The 23187-nt window shown below is 46.3% G+C and overlaps 1 protein-coding gene across 1 annotated transcript in view; it reads right to left on the reverse strand.

Annotated features, from left to right (window-relative positions):
* LOC106575065 (AT-rich interactive domain-containing protein 1B) overlaps positions 1-23187 on the reverse strand; it is a 304921-nt gene that overhangs the window by 241272 nt on the left and 40462 nt on the right. The window contains exon 2 of the mRNA XM_045714993.1: positions 20805-20999. Within this exon, the coding sequence (XP_045570949.1) occupies positions 20805-20999 (195 nt within the window). The remainder of the gene's footprint in view (positions 1-20804; positions 21000-23187) is intronic.

A 23187-nucleotide genomic window follows, 5' to 3' on the forward strand; every position in this document is an offset into this window, starting at 1 on the left:
GAGGGAGAGGAAGAGGGGGAGAGGGGAAGAAGAGGGACAGGAAGAGGGGGAGAGAGGGGAAGAGGAGAGAGAGGAAGAGGGGGAGAGGGGAGAGAGAAGAGAGGAGGGAGAGGAGGGAGAGGAAGTGGGGGAGAGGGGAGAGCGTGGAAGGAGAGGAATAGGGGGAGAGGGGAGAGAGAGGAAGAGGAAGAGGAGGGATAGGAAGTGGGGGAGAGGGGAGAGTGTGGAAGAGTCAAAGAGGAAGAGGGGGAGAGGAGAGAGAGAGGAACAGTGGGAGAGTGGAGAAAGGGTGAAAGACAGTTGGGGAAAGAGGAGAGAGAGGAAGAGTGGGAGAGCGGAGAAAGGGTGAGAGACAAAGGAGGGAAAGAGGAGAGGGTAGGGTGGAAAGGGAGAGAGGGACACCCTAAGAGAGGATGACTGCTTTGAGACACAACATGGTCCAAGAGAAGGAGAGAGACCAGAGGAACCACAGAGATGAAAGACACCTGGAAACCACAAGCAGCAACTACATCACCTACAGTACAGTACAGCTAGGTCTATAATACACCATGTCAATGCACAATCAGTTCCACCTCAGATGAAATACCATTGACTTTCTCTCTCTAGCTCCCGTTTCAACGACAGGCGTGCGTACTGAGCCAACCTCATAGTCAGAGCTGTTAACCAAGGTTAACAGGATGTTTCTAGATGAAAGCCCCATCAGCCAGTAAGTTCAGGTCAGGTGAGGAGCTGATACCCTCAGGTGTTTCTCTGAGTTAGCACTATAGGCTGCTGATATGGAGTTAGATAGATAGCTGCATTATAGCTCCCTCTTCATTTTCCACTGCATAAATGTGTGTGCGTGCCGGGGCAGCGGTGAGCCCCAAAATGAGATGCACCCTGGCCGCTGAGGCGATCAACAATCTGAGCTCATGATTAAACATAGGGGAGATTACATGGCCTACCGTGGCTGCCAAGGTGACTAACCTCCAAATACCTCCTCTGATCTCCATTCCCTTTCCTCTTCTCTCTTCTCCTCTCTCTCTCCCCTCCTCTCTTTCCCTCTTCTCCCCTCTCTCTCCCCTCCTCTCTTTCACTCTTATCCTCCCTCTCTCTCCCCTCCTCTCTTTCCCTCTTCTCCCCTCTCTCTCTTCTCCTCTCTCTCATCCCCTCTTCTCTCCTCACTCCTCCCCTCTTCTCCTCTCTCTTTCCTCTCTTCTCCTCTCTCCCTTCCTTTCGACTCCTCTTCTCCCCTCTCTCTCCCCTTTTCTCTTTACCTCTTCTCTTCTCCTCTCTCTCGCCTCCCCTCTTCTTCTCTCGCTCCTCTCTTCTCTCTCTCTTTCCCTCTGACCTCTCTCTCTCCTCTCCTCACCTTTTCTCTCCTCTCTTCTCCTCTCTCTCCCCCTCTTCTCTTCTCTCCTCTCTTCTCCTCTCTCTCATCCCCTCTTCTCCTCTCTCTCCCCTCCCTTTTTCTCCTCTCTCTCCCTTCCCTTTGACCCCTCTTCTCCTCTCTCTCTCCCCTCTTCTCCTCTCTCTCCCCTCTATTCTCCTCTCTCTGCTCCCATCTTCTCTTCTCTCTCTCTCCTCCTCTCTTCTCCTCTTTCTTTCTCCTCCCCTCTTCTCCTATCTCTCTCTCCTCCTCTCTCTCTCCCCTTTTCTCAACACCTCTTCTCTGACTCTCGATTTCCCTGGCTCTCCTTCTTGTTTCCCTCTTCTATCTCTTCTCCTCTCTCTCTATCGTGCCACTTGACACCTCAAGAATGAGCTGCCCTTGGAGAGCCTCACCAGAGAGAGAGAAGGGAGGGGATACTCTCCCCAGTGCTATTATTTATGAATTAACAATTTTTTAGGACCACATTAACTGCAGGAAAAACTCTTAGTTGTAGTCTATAACATGAGGTCAGAGTTTTCCCTGGCCCTACCTTTAACTGATGTATTCATGTTACCGGTTACAAAAGATTTTCAATGCAAGAATGACACTGAAAAGCATCACTATCAAATGTCTGTTTCCATTCTATGAAACATTGTAAATCAACAGTGCTGCAGCCTGATAGGGGCTGATATTGACCTGATGTCAATGTTACATCTGCTGCTTCAACCCAGCCTGAGACTGACACTGGCTAAACCACTGGGAGCTGATAGGATTTCATTGATTCAGTGAATTGGACAGCGTTGTATTGTGTTCCTTTAGCCTTGGCTGCTGTTTCCTTCTGCTCAGAGGCTGCTGTGTGTGTGTGTGTGTGTGTGTGTGTGTGTGTGTGTGTGTGTGTGTGTGTGTGTGTGTGTGTGTGTGTGTGTGTGTGTGTGTGTGTGTGTGTGTGTGTGTGTGTGTGTGTGTGTGTGTGTGTGTGTGTGTTTGAGACACTGTGCTGTGCCTCTCTGTTCTGCCCTTTTCTACCACGCTTCAATCAATGGATAAAAACCAGGGCAGACAGGCAGACAGTTAGCTGTATTGTTGGTCTGTATTGCTAACTGGCTGTGGTGCGGTGCGGTGCGGTGCAGGGGGCTGTAATGGAGATGTCTGAGGAGAGAGAGGAGAGGTTAATAATGCTCTGTGGAAGCAGCACTGTGCACCGTCAAGCTCTGGGCTGGTTCCACCGATTCAAATGTTTTACCCACTAAACTCCTGACCCCACTCTGAGGCCCAGAAAAAGAGTGAGGAAAAAAACACTCAGACCAGAGAAAGGAGAGCGAAAGGGGAATCTGATTCATGAGCAGAAAATAGTCTCAGTCCCCTGGCCCAGGCTGAATAAGCCCTGGTCTTTAGAGAGGAGGAATTTAGCCTGTGATCCAGCTAGCAGAGGAAGGAGTGAAGGATTTCCCAGTGTCTTTAAAGCCTGGCAGGAAGAGGGGGAGCGAGGGAGTGAGACAGAGAGACAGAGAGAGAAAGAGAGAGAGAGAGAGGGGGGAGAAAGAGAGAGAGAGCGAGAGAACGAGAGAGAGAGAAAGAGAGAACGAGAGAGAGAGAGAGAGAAAGAGAGAGAGAGAGAGCGAGAGAGAGAGAGAAAGAGAGAGAGAAAGAGAGAGCGAGAAAGAGAGAGAGAAAGAGAGAGAGAGAGAGAGAGAGAGAGAGAGAGAGAGAGAGAGAGAGAGAGAGAGAGAGAGAGAGAGAGAGAGAGAGAGAGAGAGAGAGAGAGAGAGAGCGAGAGAATGAGAGAGAGAGAGAGAGATAGATAGAGAGTGAGAGAGAGAGAGAGAGAATGAGAGAGAGAGAGAGAGAGAGAGAGAGAGCACGAGAGAGAGAGAGCGAGAGAGAGAGAGAGAGAGACTAGCTCATCTGACTGGCAACTAGAGATTTAAACCCCCTCACCTCTCTTGACCCTCTACCCCAACAATTTCACTCTCACGCATACAGTATCTCTGCCAACTGGAATTCTTTGGAGTCAACCAATTTCACAAAAAAAGCTATCTTCAATTCAATTATCATGTGACACAAGAGCTAAAATCGATTTAAAAGAAAAACAATATTATTGATACTAACCTACAGAATGTAGAATGTTATCTTGTGCCATTTTATTTCCATTTTCTCCTGTTGAAAGTAATATTTTATCACCCATACACTGTAGAGGCATAACTTGTGTCAATTCCTCTTGAACGCTGTGAATGCAAACCACACATTGCTAGTGAAACACTGCACCAGGTCATTAGTGGTTGGCATTAGGACAGCAGATTATACTGCATATTGCCATAGAACACATCCTGCTAGATTAGAGGCTGTAAACGCTGACTCTGTCATTGCATTGGTAAAGGGTGTCGGCAGTGACATTGTGACCTGTCAGGTTCCGTCAGCCGCTACAGGAATGTGGCCATAAAAATAGAATGTCCTTCAAGTTCTGTGAGTGTGACCATGAAAATAGAATGTCATTCAAGTTCTGTGAGTGTGACCATGAAAATAGAATGTCATTCTAGTTCTGTGAGTGTGACCATGAAAATAGAATGTCATTCTAGTTCTGTGAGTGTGACCATGAAAATAGAATGTCATTCTAGTTCTGTGAGTGTGACCATGAAAATAGAATGTCATTCTAGTTCTGTGAGTGTGACCATGAAAATAGAATGTCATTCTAGTTCTGTGAGTGTGACCATGAAAATAGAATATCATTCTAGTTCTGTGAGTGTGACCAGTGCAGATCTGACAGCGCATGTCTGAGACAATCACATTTAGAAACACATTAACAGAGAATCAGAAAGATGACAAGGGTAACACTTACTGTAATCAAATCCCATTTTATTGGTCACATACACATGGTTAGCAGATGTTAATGCGAGTGTAGCGAAATGCTTGTGCTTCTTGTTCCGACAGTGCTGCAATATCTAACAAGTAATCTAATAATTCCCCAACAACTATCTAATACACACAAATCTAAAGGGGTGAATGAGAATTTGTACATGTAAGTATATGGATGAGCGATGGCCGAGCGGCATAAACAAGGTGCAATAGATGGTATAAAATACAGTATATACATGTGATATGAGTAATGTAAGATATGTAAACATTATTAAAGTGGCATTATTTAGAGTGGCATTGTTTAAAGTGACTAGTGATCCATTTATTAAAGTGTCCAGTGACCGGGTCTCAATGTGGGCAGCAGCCTCTCTGAGTTCGTGTCACGCCCTGACCTTACAGATCCTTTTAATTCTCTATTTGGTTAGGTCAGGGTGTGACTAGGGTGAGCAATCTATGTTTTCTATTTCTTTGTTGGCCGGGTATGGTTTCCAATCAGAGGCAGCTGTCTATCGTTGTCTCTGATTGGGGATCATACTTAGGCAGCTTTTTCCCACCTGTAGTTTGTGGGATCTTGTTTTGGTACTGTGCTGTTTAGCCCTACAATACGTTACGTTTTGTTTGTATTTGTTTTGTTTTTTCGGTGTTCATTTAATTAAAGTAAAATGTACGCCTACCACGCTGCACCTTGGTCCAATCCTTACAACGACGTTCGTAAGTTAGTGATGGCTGTTTAGCAGTCTGATGGCCTTGAGATAGAAGCTGTTTCTCAATCTCTCGGTCCCAGCTTTGAAGCCCCTTGTACTGATCTCGCCTTCTGGATGGAGGCGGTGTAAACAGGCAGTGGCTCGGGTGGTTGTTGTCCTTGATGATCTTTTTGGCCTTCCTGTGACATCGGGTGCTGTAGGTGTCATGGAGGGCAGGTAGTTTGCCCCCGGTTATGCGTTGTGCAGACCTCACCACCCTCTGGAGAGCCTTGTGGTTGAGGGCGGTGCAGTTGCCGTACCAGGCTGTGATACAGCCTGACAGGATGCTCTCAATTGTGCATCTGTAAAAGTTTGTCAGGGTTTTGGGTGACAATCCAAATTTCTTCAGCCTACTGAGGTTGAAGAGGCGCTGTTGTGCCTTCTTCACCACACTGTCTGTGTGGGTGGACCATTTCAGTTTGTCTGTGATGTGTACGCCCAGGAACTTAAAACTTTCCACCTTCTCCACTGCTGACTCTTCGATGTGGATAGGGGGGTGCACCCTCTGCTGTTTCCTGAAGTCCACGATCATCTCCTTTGTTTTGTTGATGTTGAGTGAGAGGTTATTTTCCTGACACCACACTCTGAGTGCCCTCACCTCCTCCCTGTAGGCCGTCTCGTCGTTGTTGGTGATCAAGCCCACTACCGTTGTGTCGTCTGCAAACTTGACGATTGAGTTGGAGGCGTGCATGGCCACGCAGTCGTGGGTGAACAGGGAGTACAGGAGAGGGCTGAGCACACACCCTTGTGGGGCCCCAGTGTTGAGGGTCAGTGAAGTGAAGATGTTGTTTCCTACCTTCACCACCTGGGGGCGGCCCGTCAAAGTCTAGGACCCAGTTGCACAGAACGGGGTTAAGATCCAGGGCCTCCAGCTTGATGATGAGCTTGGAGGGTACTATGGTGTTGAATGCTGAGCTGTAGTCAATGAACAGCATTCTTACATAGGTATTATCTTTGTCCAGATGGGATAGGGCAGTGTGCAGTGCGATGGCGATTGCGTAATCTGTGGACCTGTTGGGGCGGTATGCAAACTGAAGTGGGTCTAGGGTGGCCGGTAAGGTGGCGGTGATATGATCCTTGACTAGCCTCTCATAGTACTCCATGATGACAGAAGTGAGTGCTACGGGGAGGTAGTCACTTAGTTTAGAATATCTTTGCCTTCTTGGGTACAGGAACAATGGTAGCCATCTTGAAGCATATCGGGACAACAGACTGGGACAGGGTGTGATTAAATATGTCCATAAACACACCAGCCAGCTGGTCTGCGCATGCTTTGAGGACGTAGCTAGGGATGCTGTCTAGGCCAGCAGCCTTGCGAGGGTAAACATGTTTAAATGTTTTACTCACGTCAGCCACTGAGAAGGAGAGTGGGGGGGGGCACAGTCTTTGTTAGCGAGCCGCGACGGTAGCACTGTATTATCCTCAAAGAGGGCAAAGAAGGTGTTTAGTTTGTCTGGAAGCATGACGTCGGTGTCCGTGACGTGGCTGTTTTTGTTTTTGCAGTCCATGATTTCCTGTAGACCCTGTCACATACGTCTCATGTCTGAGCCTTTGAATTGCGACTCCACCTTGTCCCCGTTACGGCATTTCGCTTGTTTGATTGCCTTGCGGAGGGAATAACTACACTGTTTATATTAAGTCATATTCCTAGTCATCTTTCAAAGGTTAAATGCGGTGGATCGCGCTTTCAGTTTTGCGCGACTGCCGCCATCTATCCACGGTTTCTGGTTAAGGTAGGTTTTAATAGTCACAGTGGTTACGACATCGCCAATGCACTTGTTTATAAATGCACTCACCGAGGCAGCGTATAGATCAATGTCGTTATCTGAGGCTGACTGGAACATATTCCAGTCCGCGTGATCAAAACAATCTTGGAGCGTAGTCAGTCCAACGTTGAATGATTCTCGTCACTGGTACATCCTGTTTGCGTTTCTGCCTATAAGTCGTCACGAGCAAGTTGGCGTGGTTGGATTTGCCGAAGGTAGGGCGGGGGAGGGCTTTGTATGCATCGTGGAAGTTAGAGTAGCAGTGGTCGAGAGTATTAGCCCTATGTGTCATGCAATCAATATGCTGATAAAATGTAGGTAACATTGATCTTAAATTTGCTTTGTTAAAATCCCCAGCTTCAATAAATTCAGCCTCCGGATATATAGTTTCCAGTTTACATAGAGTCCAGTGAAGTTCCTTGATGGCCGTCTTGGTGTTAGCTTGAGGGGGATGTACAAAGATGTGACTTTAACTGATGAGAATTCTCTTGGTAGATAGAATGGCCAGCATTTGATTGTAAGGAATTCTAGGTCAGGTGAGCAGAAGAACTTGAGTTATGATTACACCATGAGTCGTTAATCATAAAGCATACACCCCTGCCCTTCCTCTTCCCAGAGAGGTGTTTATCTCTGTCGGCGCGATGCATGGAGAAGCCCGGTGGCTGAACCGATTCCGACAACATATCCCGAGAGAGCCATGTTTCCATGTAACATTCTCTGTTTCAATCTCTGTCTCTGGAAGGCAACCCTTGCTCGACTTTCATCTACCTTGTTGTCAAGAGACTGGACATTGGCCAGTAGTATACTTGGGAGCGGTGAGCGATGTGCCCGTCTACGGAGCCTGACCTGCCTCTTCTGAGGCGTCGTTGTTTTGGATTGCCTATTGGAATTAGTTCCATTGTCCTGGGTGGTGGTCCGAAGAGAGGATCTGCTTCGGGAAAGTCGTATTCCTGGTCGTAATGTTGCTAACTTGACGTTGTTCTTATATCCAATAGTTCTTCCCGGCTGTATGTAATAAGACTTAAGATTTCCTGGGGTATCAATGTAAGAAATAATACATTACAAAACAAAATACTGCATAGTTTCCCAAGAACGCGAAGCGAGGTGACCATCTTGCATCTTCCCTGTACAATGCTAATCAATGTGTATAATGCGTGTTACATGCTCTCATGCATGGTAGATGTTTAAATATGCTTAAATACTCTATTACCTAGTACACACTACTTATAAATAATTAATTGATGCTTATTAATGTTCCTCCAAGTATCTAGAGAGTGGATGTGATGGGAGAGTGTGAATAGCAGCAGTATTTAGCCCAGTCTAAATGCAAGACAAACTGTGGTCTGTAAAGACAGACCTGACCTGTATAAATCTATCTGTAATGTGGAGCGAGAGAAAGATGAATCTCAGCACAGCCAGACTAATCTAGCACCTAATCTCTCTCTCTCTCTCTCTCTCTCTCCCACTCTCTCTCCCACACACACTCGCTCTATCCTTCTACTTCTCTCTTTCTTTTTTCTCTCTCTCTCTAACCCCCCCTTTCCATCTGGCACAATGCTAAATGGCAGATACTATTTTTATTCTGTCCTGCTGTTTGTAGGCTTTCAGCACAAATAAAGGAAATACAAAATATCACAGTGAGTGTTGTTGCTTCTGGGAGTAATGAGCCATCAGCTATCAGAGTCATTGGCCATTATGACACACAGAGAGAATGTACTCCCACTATCAGCCATTATGACACACAGAGAGAACGTACTCCCACTATCGGCCATTATGACACACAGAGAGAACGTACTCCCACTATCGGCCATTATGACACACAGAGAGAACGTACTCCCACTATCGGCCATTATGACACACAGAGAGAACGTACTCCCACTATCAGCCATTATGGCACACAGAGAGACCGTACTCCCACTATCGGCCATTATGACACACAGAGAGAACGTACTCCCACTATCGGCCATTATGACACACAGAGAGAACGTACTCCCACTATCAGCCATTATGACACACAGAGAGAACGTACTCCCACTATCGGCCATTATGACACACAGAGAGAACGTTCTCCCACTATCGGCCATTATGACACACAGAGAGAACGTACTCCCACTATCGGCCATTATGACACACAGAGAGAACGTACTCCCACTATCGGCCATTATGACACACAGAGAGAACGTACTCCCACTATCGGCCATTATGACACACAGAGAGAACGTACTCCCACTATCAGCCATTATGACACACAGAGAGAACGTACTCCCACTATCGGCCATTATGACACACAGAGAGAACGTACTCCCACTATCGGCCATTATGACACACAGAGAGAACGTACTCCCACTATCGGCCATTATGACACACAGAGAGAACGTACTCCCACTATCAGCCATTATGACACACAGAGAGAACGTACTCCCACTATCGGCCATTATGACACACAGAGAGAACGTTCTCCCACTATCGGCCATTATGACACACAGAGAGAACGTACTCCCACTATCGGCCATTATGACACACAGAGAGAACGTACTCCCACTATCGGCCATTATGACACACAGAGAGAACGTACTCCCACTATCGGCCATTATGACACACAGAGAGAACGTACTCCCACTATCGGCCATTATGACACACAGAGAGAACGTACTCCCACTATCGGCCATTATGACACACAGAGAGAACGTACTCCCACTATCGGCCATTATGACACACAGAGAGAACGTACTCCCACTATCGGCCATTATGACACACAGAGAGAACGTACTCCCACTATCAGCCATTATGACACACAGAGAGAACGTACTCCCACTATCAGCCATTATGACACACAGAGAGAACGTTCTCCCACTATCAGCCATTATGACACACAGAGAGAACGTACTCCCACTATCGGCCATTATGACACACAGAGAGAACGTACTCCCACTATCGGCCATTATGACACACAGAGAGAACGTACTCCCACTATCGGCCATTATGACACACAGAGAGAACGTACTCCCACTATCAGCCATTATGACACACAGAGAGAACGTACTCCCACTATCAGCCATTATGACACACAGAGAGAACGTTCTCCCACTATCGGCCATTATGACACACAGAGAGAACGTACTCCCACTATCAGCCATTATGACACACAGAGAGAACGTTCTCCCACTATCAGCCATTATGACACACAGAGAGAACGTACTCCCACTATCAGCCATTATGACACACAGAGAGAACGTACTCCCACTATCAGCCATTATGACACACAGAGAGAACGTACTCCCACTATCGGCCATTATGACACACAGAGAGAACGTACTCCCACTATCAGCCATTATGACACACAGAGAGAACGTTCTCCCACTATCAGCCATTATGACACACAGAGAGAACGTACTCCCACTATCAGCCATTATGACACACAGAGAGAACGTACTCCCACTATCAGCCATTATGACACACAGAGAGAACGTACTCCCACTATCGGCCATTATGACACACAGAGAGAACGTACTCCCACTATCAGCCATTATGACACACAGAGAGAACGTTCTCCCACTATCAGCCATTATGACACACAGAGAGAACGTACTCCCACTATCGGCCATTAGTGACTGTATTAGAAATCTGTCTGAATCCAAAGCATTAGGGAGGGCATGTTGAATCTGGATTCAATTCACCAATTTAGGCCGAACTACAGTAGCATTGTTCTACTACGCTCCACAAAAATGGGGACAGCTTCAAAAACAGGAGCAGTTCCCAACCTATTCAAACACTCTTCACAAGCGACAGCAGACATTTAAATGGAAGAGACAGGCAAACTGTACCTCAATACAACTGACGCTGGGCTTGAAGGGAAAACCAACGAGTTGGCTGTGTGAGGGACGACGTGCAAAGACCTTTTTAATCTGTAGCTAATGAACGCATGGCGTCCTGCTCCTCACGGCTGATTGGCTGGGGCCTATAGAACAGTAGGTAATAAAAGTAACAAATGAGAGCAGGCCATTGGAGCCACTGACGTGCGCAGGGTTCCCACTAATTGAATTGATCCTGAAACGTAATCTATTCTGCAGCGGGAGGAACCTTAATGAATCAGCCTCCATACATCTCCTGGCTGCTTCATCGTACCGCCGTCCTCTTCTCTCCATCCTTCCCTCTTTCTTTACTTTCCTCTATCCTTCTCTCCATCCCTCTTAATGTCTCCTGTTTTAATTGTGGTTTGGAAATGCTGCCTTGGGTCCCTGGGTGGAGGGGTGGACAACAGGGGTGGAGGAGAGGGGGAGAGGAGAAGAGGAGAGGGGTGGAGGAGAGGGGAAGAGGAGAGGGGTAGAGGGATGGAGGAGAGGGGAAGAGGAGAGGGGTGGAGGAGAGGGTGAGAGGGGTGGAGGAGTGGGGTAGAGGAGAGGGTGAAAGGAGAAAAGGAGACGGGGATAGGAGAGGGGTGGATGAGAAGGAGAGGGGTAGAGGAGAGTGGTAGATGAGAAGGAGAGTGGTAGATGAGAAGGAGAGGGGTAGAGGAGAGGGGTGGATGAGAAGGAGAGTGGTAGATGAGAAGGAGAGGGGTAGAGGAGAGGGGTGGATGAGAAGGAGAGGGGTAGAGGAGAGTGGTAGATGAGAAGGAGAGGGGTAGAGGAGAAGGAGAGGGGTAGAGTAGAGGGGTGGATGAGAAGGAGAGGGGTAGAGGGGTAGAGGAGAGGGGTGGATGAGAAGGAGAGGGGTAGAGGAGAGGGGTAGAGGAGAAGGAGAGGGGTAGAGGAGAGTGGTAGATGAGAAGGAGAGGGGTAGAGGAGAGTGGTAGATGAGAAGGAGAGGGGTAGAGGAGAGTGGTAGATGAGAAGGAGAGGGGTAGAGGAGAGGGGTGGATGAGAAGGAGAGGGGTAGAGGAGAGGGGTAGAGGAGAAGGAGAGGGGTAGAGGAGAGTGGTAGATGAGAAGAGGAGTGGTAGATGAGAAGGAGAGGGGTAGAGGAGAGTGGTAGATGAGAAGGAGAGGGGTAGAGGAGAGGGGTGGATGAGAAGGAGAGGGGTAGAGGAGAGGGGTGGATGAGAAGGAGAGGGGTAGAGGAGAGGGGTGGATGAGAAGGAGAGGGGTAGAGGAGAGTGGTAGATGAGAAGGAGAGGGGTAGAGGAGAGGGGTGGATGAGAAGGAGAGGGGTAGAGGAGAGTGGTGGATGAGAAGGAGAGGGGTAGAGGAGAGGGGTGGATGAGAAGGAGAGGGGTAGAGGAGAGGGGTGGATGAGAAGGAGAGGGGTAGAGGAGAGGGGTGGATGAGAAGGAGAGGGGTGGAGGAGAGGGGTGGATGAGAAGGAGAGGGGTAGAGGAGAGTGGTAGATGAGAAGGAGAGGGGTAGAGGAGAGTGGTAGATGAGAAGGAGAGGGGTAGAGGAGAGTGGTGGATGAGAAGGAGAGGGGTAGAGGAGAGGGGTGGATGAGAAGGAGAGGGGTAGAGGAGAGTGGTAGATGAGAAGGAGAGGGGTAGAGGAGAGGGGTAGATGAGAAGGAGAGGGGTAGAGGAGAGGGGTGGATGAGAAGGAGAGGGGTAGAGGAGAGGGGTGGATGAGAAGGAGAGGGGTAGAGGAGAGGGGTGGATGAGAAGGAGAGGGGTGGAGGAGAGGGGTGGATGAGAAGGAGAGGGGTAGAGGAGAGTGGTAGATGAGAAGGAGAGGGGTAGAGGAGAAGGAGAGGGGTAGAGGAGAGGAGTGGATGAGAAGGAGAGGGGTAGAGGAGAGTGGTAGATGAGAAGGAGAGGGGTAGAGGAGAGGGGTGGATGAGAAGGAGAGGGGTAGAGGAGAGGGGTGGATGAGAAGGAGAGGGGTAGAGGAGAGAGGTAGATGAGAAGGAGAGGGGTAGAGGAGAGTGGTAGATGAGAAGGAGAGTGGTAGAGGAGAGTGGTAGATGAGAAGGAGAGGGGTATAGGAGAGGGGTAGATGAGAAGGAGAGGGGTAGAGGAGAAGGAGAGGGGTAGAGGAGAGTGGTAGATGAGAAGGAGAGGGGTAGAGGAGAAGGAGAGGGGTAGAGGAGAGTGGTGGATGAGAAGGAGAGGGGTAGAGGAGAGTGGTAGATGAGAAGGAGAGGGGTAGAGGAGAAGGAGAGGGGTAGAGGAGAGGGGTGGATGAGAAGGAGAGGGGTAGAGGAGAGTGGTGGATGAGAAGGAGAGGGGTAGAGGAGAGGGAGAGGGGTAGAGGAGAAGGAGAGGGGTAGAGGAGAGTGGTAGATGAGAAGGAGAGGGGTAGAGGAGAAGGAGAGGGGTAGAGGAGAGTGGTGGATGAGAAGGAGAGGGGTAGAGGAGAGGGAGAGGGGTAGAGGAGAGTGGTGGATGAGAAGGAGAGGGGTAGAGGAGAGGGGTAGAGGAGAAGGAGAGGGGTAGAGGAGAGTGGTAGATGAGAAGGAGAGGGGTAGAGGAGAGTGGTAGATGAGAAGGAGAGGGGTGGATGAGAAGGAGAGGGGTAGAGGAGAAGGAGAGGGGTAGAGGAGAGAGGGGGGTAGATGAGAAGGAGAGGGGTAGAGGAGAAGAGGGTGAGAAGGAGAGGGGTAGAGGAGAAGGAGAGGGGTAGAGGAAAAGGAGAGGGGTAGAGGAGAGTGGTAGGAGGAGAAGCAGGAGGACTTTGAAGAGCAGCCTTCAACATTTCAAAAAGCCTTTCAAAGGGCCATCGGCCCCCCATCGCCGGGCCCCACCATCCTCCACCGGCCCCCACCATTGGCCCCCACCAGCCCCGGTCCGCTCTGACTTCCTGGTGTAATTGATGTGTCCCTCTCAGCCATCCATCAGGCTGACCAGCACTCAGTACATTAACCCCCGAGACAGCCGCCAGGCTCCCTAGTGATTACACCGGCTCCAAGTGTTCCTCACCAACACGCCTCAATCAATGCCATAAATGACCCAGCTAATTCCCTGCAGTCGATAGCCATGACACAGAGGTGATGGGAGCCCATCTGGGAGAGTGGGATTCACTTTTTATGGTGCGGGAGGAACCAGAAAAAACAACTTCAAGGTTGAACGTACGAACAGAAGAGAGGAAAAAACACACGTTTCTTTGAATGAAAAGCTTTCCAAGTAGCATTGGAAAGAAAAGGCAAGCAGAAAGGACAGAGGTCTTCACCAGTGGAAGAATGGATGCTGGCCACAGCCACATTTCCACTCCAGTCTAATGGCTGGATTCTATTAACTTGGCTGAGGCGAGTCTGTCAGAACAAGCAGAAGACACAGGTAATGGTTCCTCCCTGGCTTGTTGACACATTTTCCCTCTTTCATTTCACAGACAATCTCTCCCCCTCCCCTCCGACACATCAAACGCTAACGTTTCCTTCAAATTCCTTTTCCTTCTGTCTGACAACTTTGACATCACAGGAAATTACAGTGGAATTGACAGCCTTTTTACTTTCAAGTTCATTCTACTTCCAAACAAACAGCCGTCTCGTCCTGTCATCAGACAGGTCCGTCTGCCTGGCTCCCTGCACTGTTTGTTCTGCCTCCTGTGGACCAACGCTGCCTCTGTCACATCACACACACACACACACACACACACTTACTCTACCTGACTGAACGCAGCGCCACATTTGCTTGAGGGCGGAGGCTTTCCTTCAGAGATAAAACAGAGTTTAGTATCTGTGCTTGCCTCCTGCTTGCCTCCTGCTTGCCTCCTGCTTGCCTCCTGCTTGCCTACCATGGCTGTTTAAAAGAGAGGTGGGAAAGACAGATCACTTTAATTGACTATGTGAGTCTGCTGAGGAGAGTTGGGGAAGTGTGTGTTTGTGTGTGTGTGTGTGTGTGTGTGTGTGTGTGTGTGTGTGTGTGTGTGTGTGTGTGTGTGTGTGTGTGTGTGTGTGTGAGAGAGCGATAGAGAGTTAATACCTGGAGGCGCTGCCAGTCCTTTCCCACCATCTCGCTCTAATGCTCCAGGCTGAGAGGTGGTCAGGGCAGCTCTACCCCCAAGGGAGAGGACTAAACCTGGGATAGAACTAATCCACAAGCCTGGCACTGTCTGTGACAGCAGAGATGCCTCTATCCTGTATCCACACAGAGACACCTAGACAGGAGGCAGAGAGCCCCGCTCTTAGTGTGCCTATTTTTCTTTTCGTTCTTGACAATAATTATTCTCCTCTTTGACGGTGCATTTTCAGCAGTTGTTACTTTATCCACTAGAAGGCTTTCGGCTGATTTCTAGGTTTCTGTACTCCCGAAGTTGTTGACTGTTTTGGTTCTTACCAGTTAGTTAGCAGTTCTTAGCTTTCAGCAGCCAATGGCTAGAAGTTTCTTACTGGGGGTAAAAAAGGATGATTGCCATAATTTTACTGAAATATTTAAAAGAGAAGTTTATCCAAAATCCAGAAAGTCCCAAGTGATTCCAGACATTGAAACTATTTCAGCTGAGTTTTCCCTCTATATCTCTCTCTCTCCCTGTAGTGCTGTACTGAAACAGCAAAACAGCAAAAACAGGTCATGTGACTACTGACGTTGCAGGATGCACGCCTCACTCTGCTCAGTTGCCTGTGAATTCATCATTTAAAAAATCATTGTTTTATTGAAAGCAGACGGCAGAATTAGCCATTTTTGGATAAAGGTACTATCGGTTTTGAGTCAGGAATGTGTGCTTTTCCACCTAAAACATTTGCGATTATTATACAGCCGAGGAAATGGGTAACAAATGCCCATGTTCACCCTCGTGGTGGAGACCCTACTATGTAGAAATGTCACGATATGCCCTTATACGGAGCTTGATGTCACAGAAATAGCTGGTGGAAAAGTTAGTTACGCAAAGTGGAAAAGGGCAAGGCTGCACAGTATAGAGGACATCAAGGGAAGAAGGCACCAAATGTCACTGTTTTCCGATAAAAGATACCGAGAGATGCAGAAGACGATTAGCAGCAATTTGAAATAGTAAATACAATGTAAGTAGTCCTGCAGCCAACCTTGCATAGCTGCGTGTGTAGCAAGCACTTCAGCGACGGTGCATATGAATTATGGGGACAGAAAAGGGAAGAAAACTAAAAGATAAAGTTGTTGCTAACGTATTTCCATGCATTGAATCTGGGACAGTGCCAAAATACTTTTGTCATTTTATTGCCCCAACGTGAGTTTTTATATGCACTTGATGTCAGAATGCACTCACTGTTCCAAAGTATGATTGGAAATTCTTATTCTTCATATTTTTCTTGTACTTTTTCCTCCCCAATTTCGTGATATCTAATTGGTAATTACAGTCTTGTCCCATCAATCAATCAAATGTATTTATGAAGCCCTTCTTACATCAGCCGATGTCACAAAGTGCTGTACAGAAACCCAGCCTAAAACCCCAAACAGCAAGCAATGCAGATGTAGAAGCACGGTGGCTAGGAAAAACTCCCTAGAAAGTCAGGAGCTCTGAAACACGACCTGCCAAGCCGCACTGCTTCTCGACACACTGCTCGCTTAACCCGGAAGCCAGCCGCACCAATGTGTCGGAGGAAACACCGTACAGCTGGCGACCTGAAGTCAGCGTGCATGCGCCCGGCCGCCACAAGGAGTCGCTAGAGCTCAATGGGACAAGGACATCCCGGACGACACTGGGCCAATGTCCGCCGCCTCAAGGGTCTCCCGGTCACGGCCGGCTGCGACACAGGCCGGGAGCGAACCCGGATCTGTAGTGACGCCTCTAGCACTGTGATGCAGTGCCTTAGACCGCTGCGCCACTCGGGAGGCCCCACAATGTGATTGTTATGCAACAGGATAGTTACCCAGCGCTGCCCTCAAACCAAGACACATGCTGCCTGCTAATTATCTATAGGCCATGTGTCAACTTCATGTCAACTTGTCAATTACAAATGATTTTCTCACAAGTTTTATTTTCGAACAACAGTTTGAATTGTGATGTGTTCTGCCTCCCCATTAAGTAGCCTATTTCACTGTTGAGGACAATTTATGTTTGAGGCTTTACTGAACCGAACAAGACCAAGCACCTCCCCAGTGTTTCCCCAGATCCAGAATGCACACATTTGTACAGTCTTCACTGACACTGGATCTATACTAATTATTACAATCATTTTTTACAGTTAACCTTTATTTAACTGGGCAAGTCAGTTAAAAATGGATTTAACAAGTGACATCAATAAGGGACCCTGGCTTTCACCTGGATTCACCTGGTCAGTGTATGTCATGGAAAGAGCAGGTGTTCTTAATGTTTTGTATACTCAGTGTATATAGCCACTCATTTCGGTCATTTTTGTAGTATTGAAAAAGATTCAGCTAATGTCTTATATCATGTAGGCCGTCATTGTAAATAAGAATTTGTTCTTATCTGACTTGCCTAGTTAAATAAAGGTTAAATAAATACAAATAAATACCTGTAAATGATGTAGAATTGCATGAAATGCGTTTAAAAGGAAAAAAAAATGGGTACCCTGCTAGCAAATGTTCCCCATGTGTGGAAATCCTAAAAACGCCTCTACTCAACTATAGCCTATGCCACATTGCAAATGTTAATATGGCTTTATTATAAAGCGGCCTTTTCCTCAAAAGTAAATTTACCATGCATCAAAGTGCATCTTAGTACACAGATTTGTTTACAGAAAATGATTGCGTGCCGGGGCCAAAGATTTCTTAATCCGGCCCTGAAATGTGTAATACAATATGATTCAATACAATGTAATATTATTTATCTACAATTTCTGTTCTTAACACTGGGCCTGGGAGCCAGGGAGTCTTGCTGAGCGATTAGTGCTTTTTGAGGTCGGTTTGGTTTCGATGATAAAAAAATTATCACAGATTTCGGTTTGGATACATTTCTTAAACATTAAATACATTATGAAATAATAACATTATAATAATTTTGTAGCTTTTTCCAAGCCAAAAATAGTTAGCATTCAATTGCCAAACATTGAAAAAACGCCATTGTCTCTGTCAGGTCCACACTGGCTCCAGCACCAACCAGAGAAGAGACGAGAAGCTCTCTTCTGCTCTTTGACCCTCTCTCTCTCTCTCTCTCATTGCCTAGTCTCCATTTGTCTTGCTCGTCACACTGTAAAGATGAATCTGATGATTCAAACACTTCTATCTCCCCAGATATAAACTCATTACTTTCAGTTGGTTATATTTCACAAATTCACTGTGGTGCCTTCCACTTTAATGTGAACACCAGATAATTATAACTTTAGAAGTTAGCTCCCTTGGCCTCCCTTGGCCATAACGAGGGATAACAATAATTGAGCTAATTATTTTTGCATTGCGGCTCTGTGCGGCTCTATGGTCTTTCTCCCCATGTAATTAGCTTGATTTTCATAAGACCAAAATGGAATTTGTGTGGAATTTGTTTTGTGTGTGTGTGTGTGTGTGTGTGTGTGTGTGTGTGTGTGTGTGTGTGTGTGTGTGTGTGTGTGTGTGTGTGTGTGTGTGTGTGTGTGTGCGTTGTGAGTGTGCGCATCCCCACTCATGTGTATCTGTGTGAGTGCTAGCCTGCGTGCGTGTTTTCTATCTACATCCCTCTACTCACTGCATTACAGTAGGTCTCTGATGCCTGTGTTTATGTGGCGCCCGAGCGTGCTGATGTCATCACAGTGAGCCAGAAGCAGCCTACAGTAGCAGTAGCAGCAGCTTAGCTGTAGAAAGAAGTCTCTGAAGTGGTCTGTAGTCTCAGTCAGTCTGCACACACAGACACAAACAAACACACACACACACACACACACACACACACACACACACACACACACACACACACACACACACACACACACACACAGCCCCAGCCATGCTGGCTAGACCCTGGGATCTGGCTCTAATCAGGGACACCAAAAAGTAAATAATATTGAACATGAGAATGGGAGAGTAAATAATATTGAACATGAGAATGGGAGAGTAAATAATATTGAACATGAGAATGGGAGAGTAAATAATATTGAACATGAGAATGGGAGAGTAAATAATATTGAACATGAGAATGGGAGAGTAAATAATATTGAACATGAGAATGGGAGAGTAAATAATATTGAACATGAGAATGGGAGAGTAAATAATATTGAACATGAGAATGGGAGAGTAAATAATATTGAACATGAGAATGGGAGAGTAAATAATATTGAACATGAGAATGGGAGAGTAAATAATATTGAACATGAGAATGGGAGAGTAAATAATATTGAACATGAGCATGGGAGAGTAAATAATATTGAACATGAGAATGGGAGAGTAAATAATATTGAACATGAGCATGTTAGAGTGAATAATATTGAACATGAGAATGGGAGAGTAAATAATATTGAACATGAGCATGTTAGAGTAAATAATATTGAACATGAGCATGTTAGAGTGAATAATATTGAACATGAGCATGTTAGAGTGAATAATATTGAACATGAGCATGTTAGAGTGAATAATATTGAACATGAGCATGTTAGAGTGAATAATATTGAACATGAGCATGTTAGAGTGAATAATATTGAACATGAGCATGTTAGAGTAAATAATATTGAACATGAGCATGTTAGAGTGAATAATATTTAACATGAGCATGGGAGAGTAAATAATATTGAACATGAGAATGGGAGAGTGAATAATATTGAACATGAGCATGTTAGAGTGAATAATATTGAACATGAGCATGTTAGAGTGAATAATATTGAACATGAGCGTGTTAGAGTGAATAATGAAAACAGAGGGCTGAGTCTCTACTGCTTTGTTAATAACTATGTGGATTATTGTGTAGTGCTGTGTACTGACTTGACTTCAGAATACACTGGGTCTGCGCCGCCATGGCTGAATTGTGTGTGTGTGTGCGTGCGTGTGCGTGAGTAGATTGCCTTGAAAACAATGGGTGCACATCTTAGACGCAGTCTCCAGTTCTTATTAAACCTCAGTGGTCTGTGAACCCACATCCATTCACCCTCCCCCACATTGAGAGCAAAACATTTTAGAGCCCACTGAGACAAAGTTTTTAGACTTTTAGAGTTCATTTTTGTGCAATTCTAAGCATTTTGCCACCGGGTGTAAAGAAAATGTTGCAGTTTTAAAGCAAGAATGCTACAGTTCTACACATTTTGCATGGGCGGACAGAAGATTTTGCAATTGTATAACTAATTTCATGCAATTTTACAATTATTATTATTAGTATTTATTTTTTAGGGCCTGTAAGCCAGTTCCCCATCCCTGGTTTATAATATAAATGTAATCAGAAAGAATAAAGACTGTCTGTCTGTCCTTCTCAATATCATATCTGCTCTCACCATGTGTGCAACAAACCTTGGCGAGGCACATTAAAACTCTGACCGTCAGGTCAGGCTAATTATAGAATAGACTGGCCTGCTCTGGCAGCAAACACAGCTGTTTAAAAACCAACCAAACTGACTGAGTCTTTGTCCTAGTCTGCGTACAGAGACAAGACTCTATTTCTAACACACACACACACACACACACACACACACACACACACACGCACGCGCACACGCACGCGCACACGCACACGCACACGCACACACACACACACTCCAAATGGGATTGACTTTAGGGTGCGTTAGACAGGACACTGAATCATTATATTAGTGAAGTGCGGCTCTTGGCTGTGAGAGACAGATGTTGACTGTTGTTAGAATGACTCCTCCAGTACTGGGTTTGGTTTCATCACACTAAAGACAGCAACCAGCCCATTCCAGAGGGAGGATATGGGGAACGCATTGATGAACTGCCACTACCAGATGCGAGCCACAGAAATATCAGAGGCGGCACTGCGTGACACTTTGGGCTAGATCTGAAATGAAACATGCCATCCTTCGAAGAAATACAGATATTGTTCCAAATGAGAAACAAATAGCCATTGCAATGCCATTTATTACAACTGTGACAGTTCCTGTAATCTACTGTACAGAGGATGCTTTCTCAATCAAACTGAGATACTTACTAATCAATCTGACACTCTACTGTACCATCTGACATGATACACTCAGAGAACACAGAATGGCTTGGTATTAAAGTACACTTAAATCAAGTGTCAAGCATCAGGGAAGAAAAGGGCCTGGGGATTTTCCTGTCACATCAGATGTTCTGGAAAAGAACCTGGCCCTAGGGAGCGAGTGTGCAACAGAACAGTTGCACAATTGTGAATCATCTTCCTCATGTGGACATAGTGTACATACCTGCTGTTGAGGGTACTGCATCCCGCCAATGCCCACCTGGCCCCTCCCCTGCATCCCCATTGGGTATCGGTGTGGAGTGGGTGATCCGTATGGCTGGTTGGGGTAGGGCCCACCCTGCTGCTGCTGAGAGTAGGGGTTGTTGCCCATCCCGTAGAGCTGGGAGCGCTTCATTGCCATGAAGTCCTTAGAGGCCACCTGGACACAATGCAAGAGGACAGAGAAAAGACGGTTTGTGAAATGTTTTAGAACAACACTTTTTGAAAGTCTATTCATTCCATATGCAGTTCAGAGCACACCAAAATACAGGATTTAGTGTCACATTTCTGCAGGGGGTGGATGCCCCCAGACCCCCATAAAAATTGTTCTGCCAGGTGAATCTCCATTTCCAGTAAGTGGACTACAGAGGTATATAACAGTAATATGCAACTCTTCCGTTTGTCAAATATGCTTCTTATGTTACACTGAAACTGAAACTGAAAAGAGAGAAATGCCAGCAGAAATCTATTCCTTTCAAGTATTTCACATTCACATTTACAGGTTATTTTCTGGGTCCCGGTGAGTTGACTGGAAAATCGTAGCCTAGATGTCAGGCTAATGTTAATCTGTCACCCGTATGGTGGATTTGTGAGCAGGGCAGATTATGTGAAGCGTGATGTCTCCCCTTTTCTCCTCTCCTCTCCAGTGTGGTGGATTATGGATGATTTATGACATTTGTTCCCTCTGTCTCAGTCAGACATGGGAGGGGGGGGGCTCTGTGTGGCTCATCTCTGCCTCCCTAAACAATAGCTCCACATCCCAACTCAATAACGCCTGAGCCAATCCTGCTGGGAGCAGCAGAATGGCCTACTGTACAGTACTGTATACAATGCCTGGCTGGCTGGCTGGCTGCTAGAGCTAATCAATGGACAATATCCAGGAGATACAGTTGAAGTATGAAGTTTACATACACTTAGGTTGGGATCATTAAAACCCGTTTTTCAACCAATCCACAAATTTCTTGTTAACAAACTATAGTTTTGACAAGTCGGTTAGGTCATCTACTTTGTGCATGACACAAGTAATTTTTCCAACAATTGTTTACAGACAGATTATTTCACTTATAATTCACTGTATCACAATTCCAGTGGGTCAGAAGATTACCTACACTAAGTTGACTGTGTCTTTAAACAGCTTGGAAAATGACAGAAAATTATGTCATGGCTTTAGAAGCTTCTGATAGGCTAATTGACATCATTTGAGTCAATTGGAGGTGTACCTGTGGATGTATTTCAAAGCCTACCTTCAAACTCAGTGCCTCTTTGCTTGACATCATGGGAAAATCAAAAGAAATCAGCCAAGACCTTAGAAAAAAATGTAGACCTCCACAAGTCTGGTTCATCCTTGGGAGCAATTTACAAACGCCTGAAGGTACCACGTTCATCTGTACAAACAATAGCACGCAAGTATAAACACCATGGGACCACGCAGCCGTCATACTGCTCAGGAAGGAGACGTGTTCTGTCTCCTAGAGATGAACGTACTTTGGTGCGAAAAATGCAAATCAATCCCAGAACAACAGCAAAGGACCTTGTGAAGATGCTGGAGGAAACACGTACAAAAGTATCTATATCCACAGTAAAACGAGTCCTATATCGACATAACCTGAAAGGCCACTCAGCAAGGAAGAAGCCACTGCTCCAAAACCGCCATAAAAAAGCCAGACTAAGGTTTGTAACTGCACATGGGGACAAAGATCATACTTTTTGGAGAAATGTCCTCTGGTCTGATGAAACAAAAATAGAACTGTTTGGCCATAATGACCATTGTTATTTTTGGATGAAAAAGGGGGAGGCTTGCAAGCCGAAGAACACCATCCCAACCATGAAGCACGGGGGTGGCAGCATCATGTTGTGGGGGTTCTTTGCTGCAGGAGGGACTGGGGTACTTCACAAAATAGATGGCATCATGATGAAGTGGGAAATTATGTGGATGGAAAAGTATGTGGATATATTGAAGCAACATCTCAAGACATCAGTCAGGAAGTTGAAGCTTAGTGGCAAATGGGTCTTCCAAAAGGACAATGACCCCAAGCATACTTCCAATGCTGTGGCAAAATTGCTTAAGGACAACATTGTCAAGGTATTGGAGTGGCCATCACAAAGCCCTGGCCTCAATCCTATAGAAAATGTGTGGGCAGAACTGAAAAAGTGTGTGCGAGCAAGGAGGCCTACAAACCTGACTCAGTTACACCAGCTCTGTCAGGAGGAATGGGATGAAAGAAATAAAAGCTGAAATAAATAATTCTCTCTACTATTATTCTGACATTTCACATTCTTAAAATAAAGTGGTGATCCTAACTGACCGAAGACAGGGAATTTTTACTAGGATTAAATGTCAGGAATTG

This window comes from Salmo salar, chromosome ssa01, assembly GCF_905237065.1.
Source record: "Salmo salar chromosome ssa01, Ssal_v3.1, whole genome shotgun sequence".
Taxonomy (NCBI): Eukaryota; Metazoa; Chordata; class Actinopteri; order Salmoniformes; family Salmonidae; genus Salmo; species Salmo salar.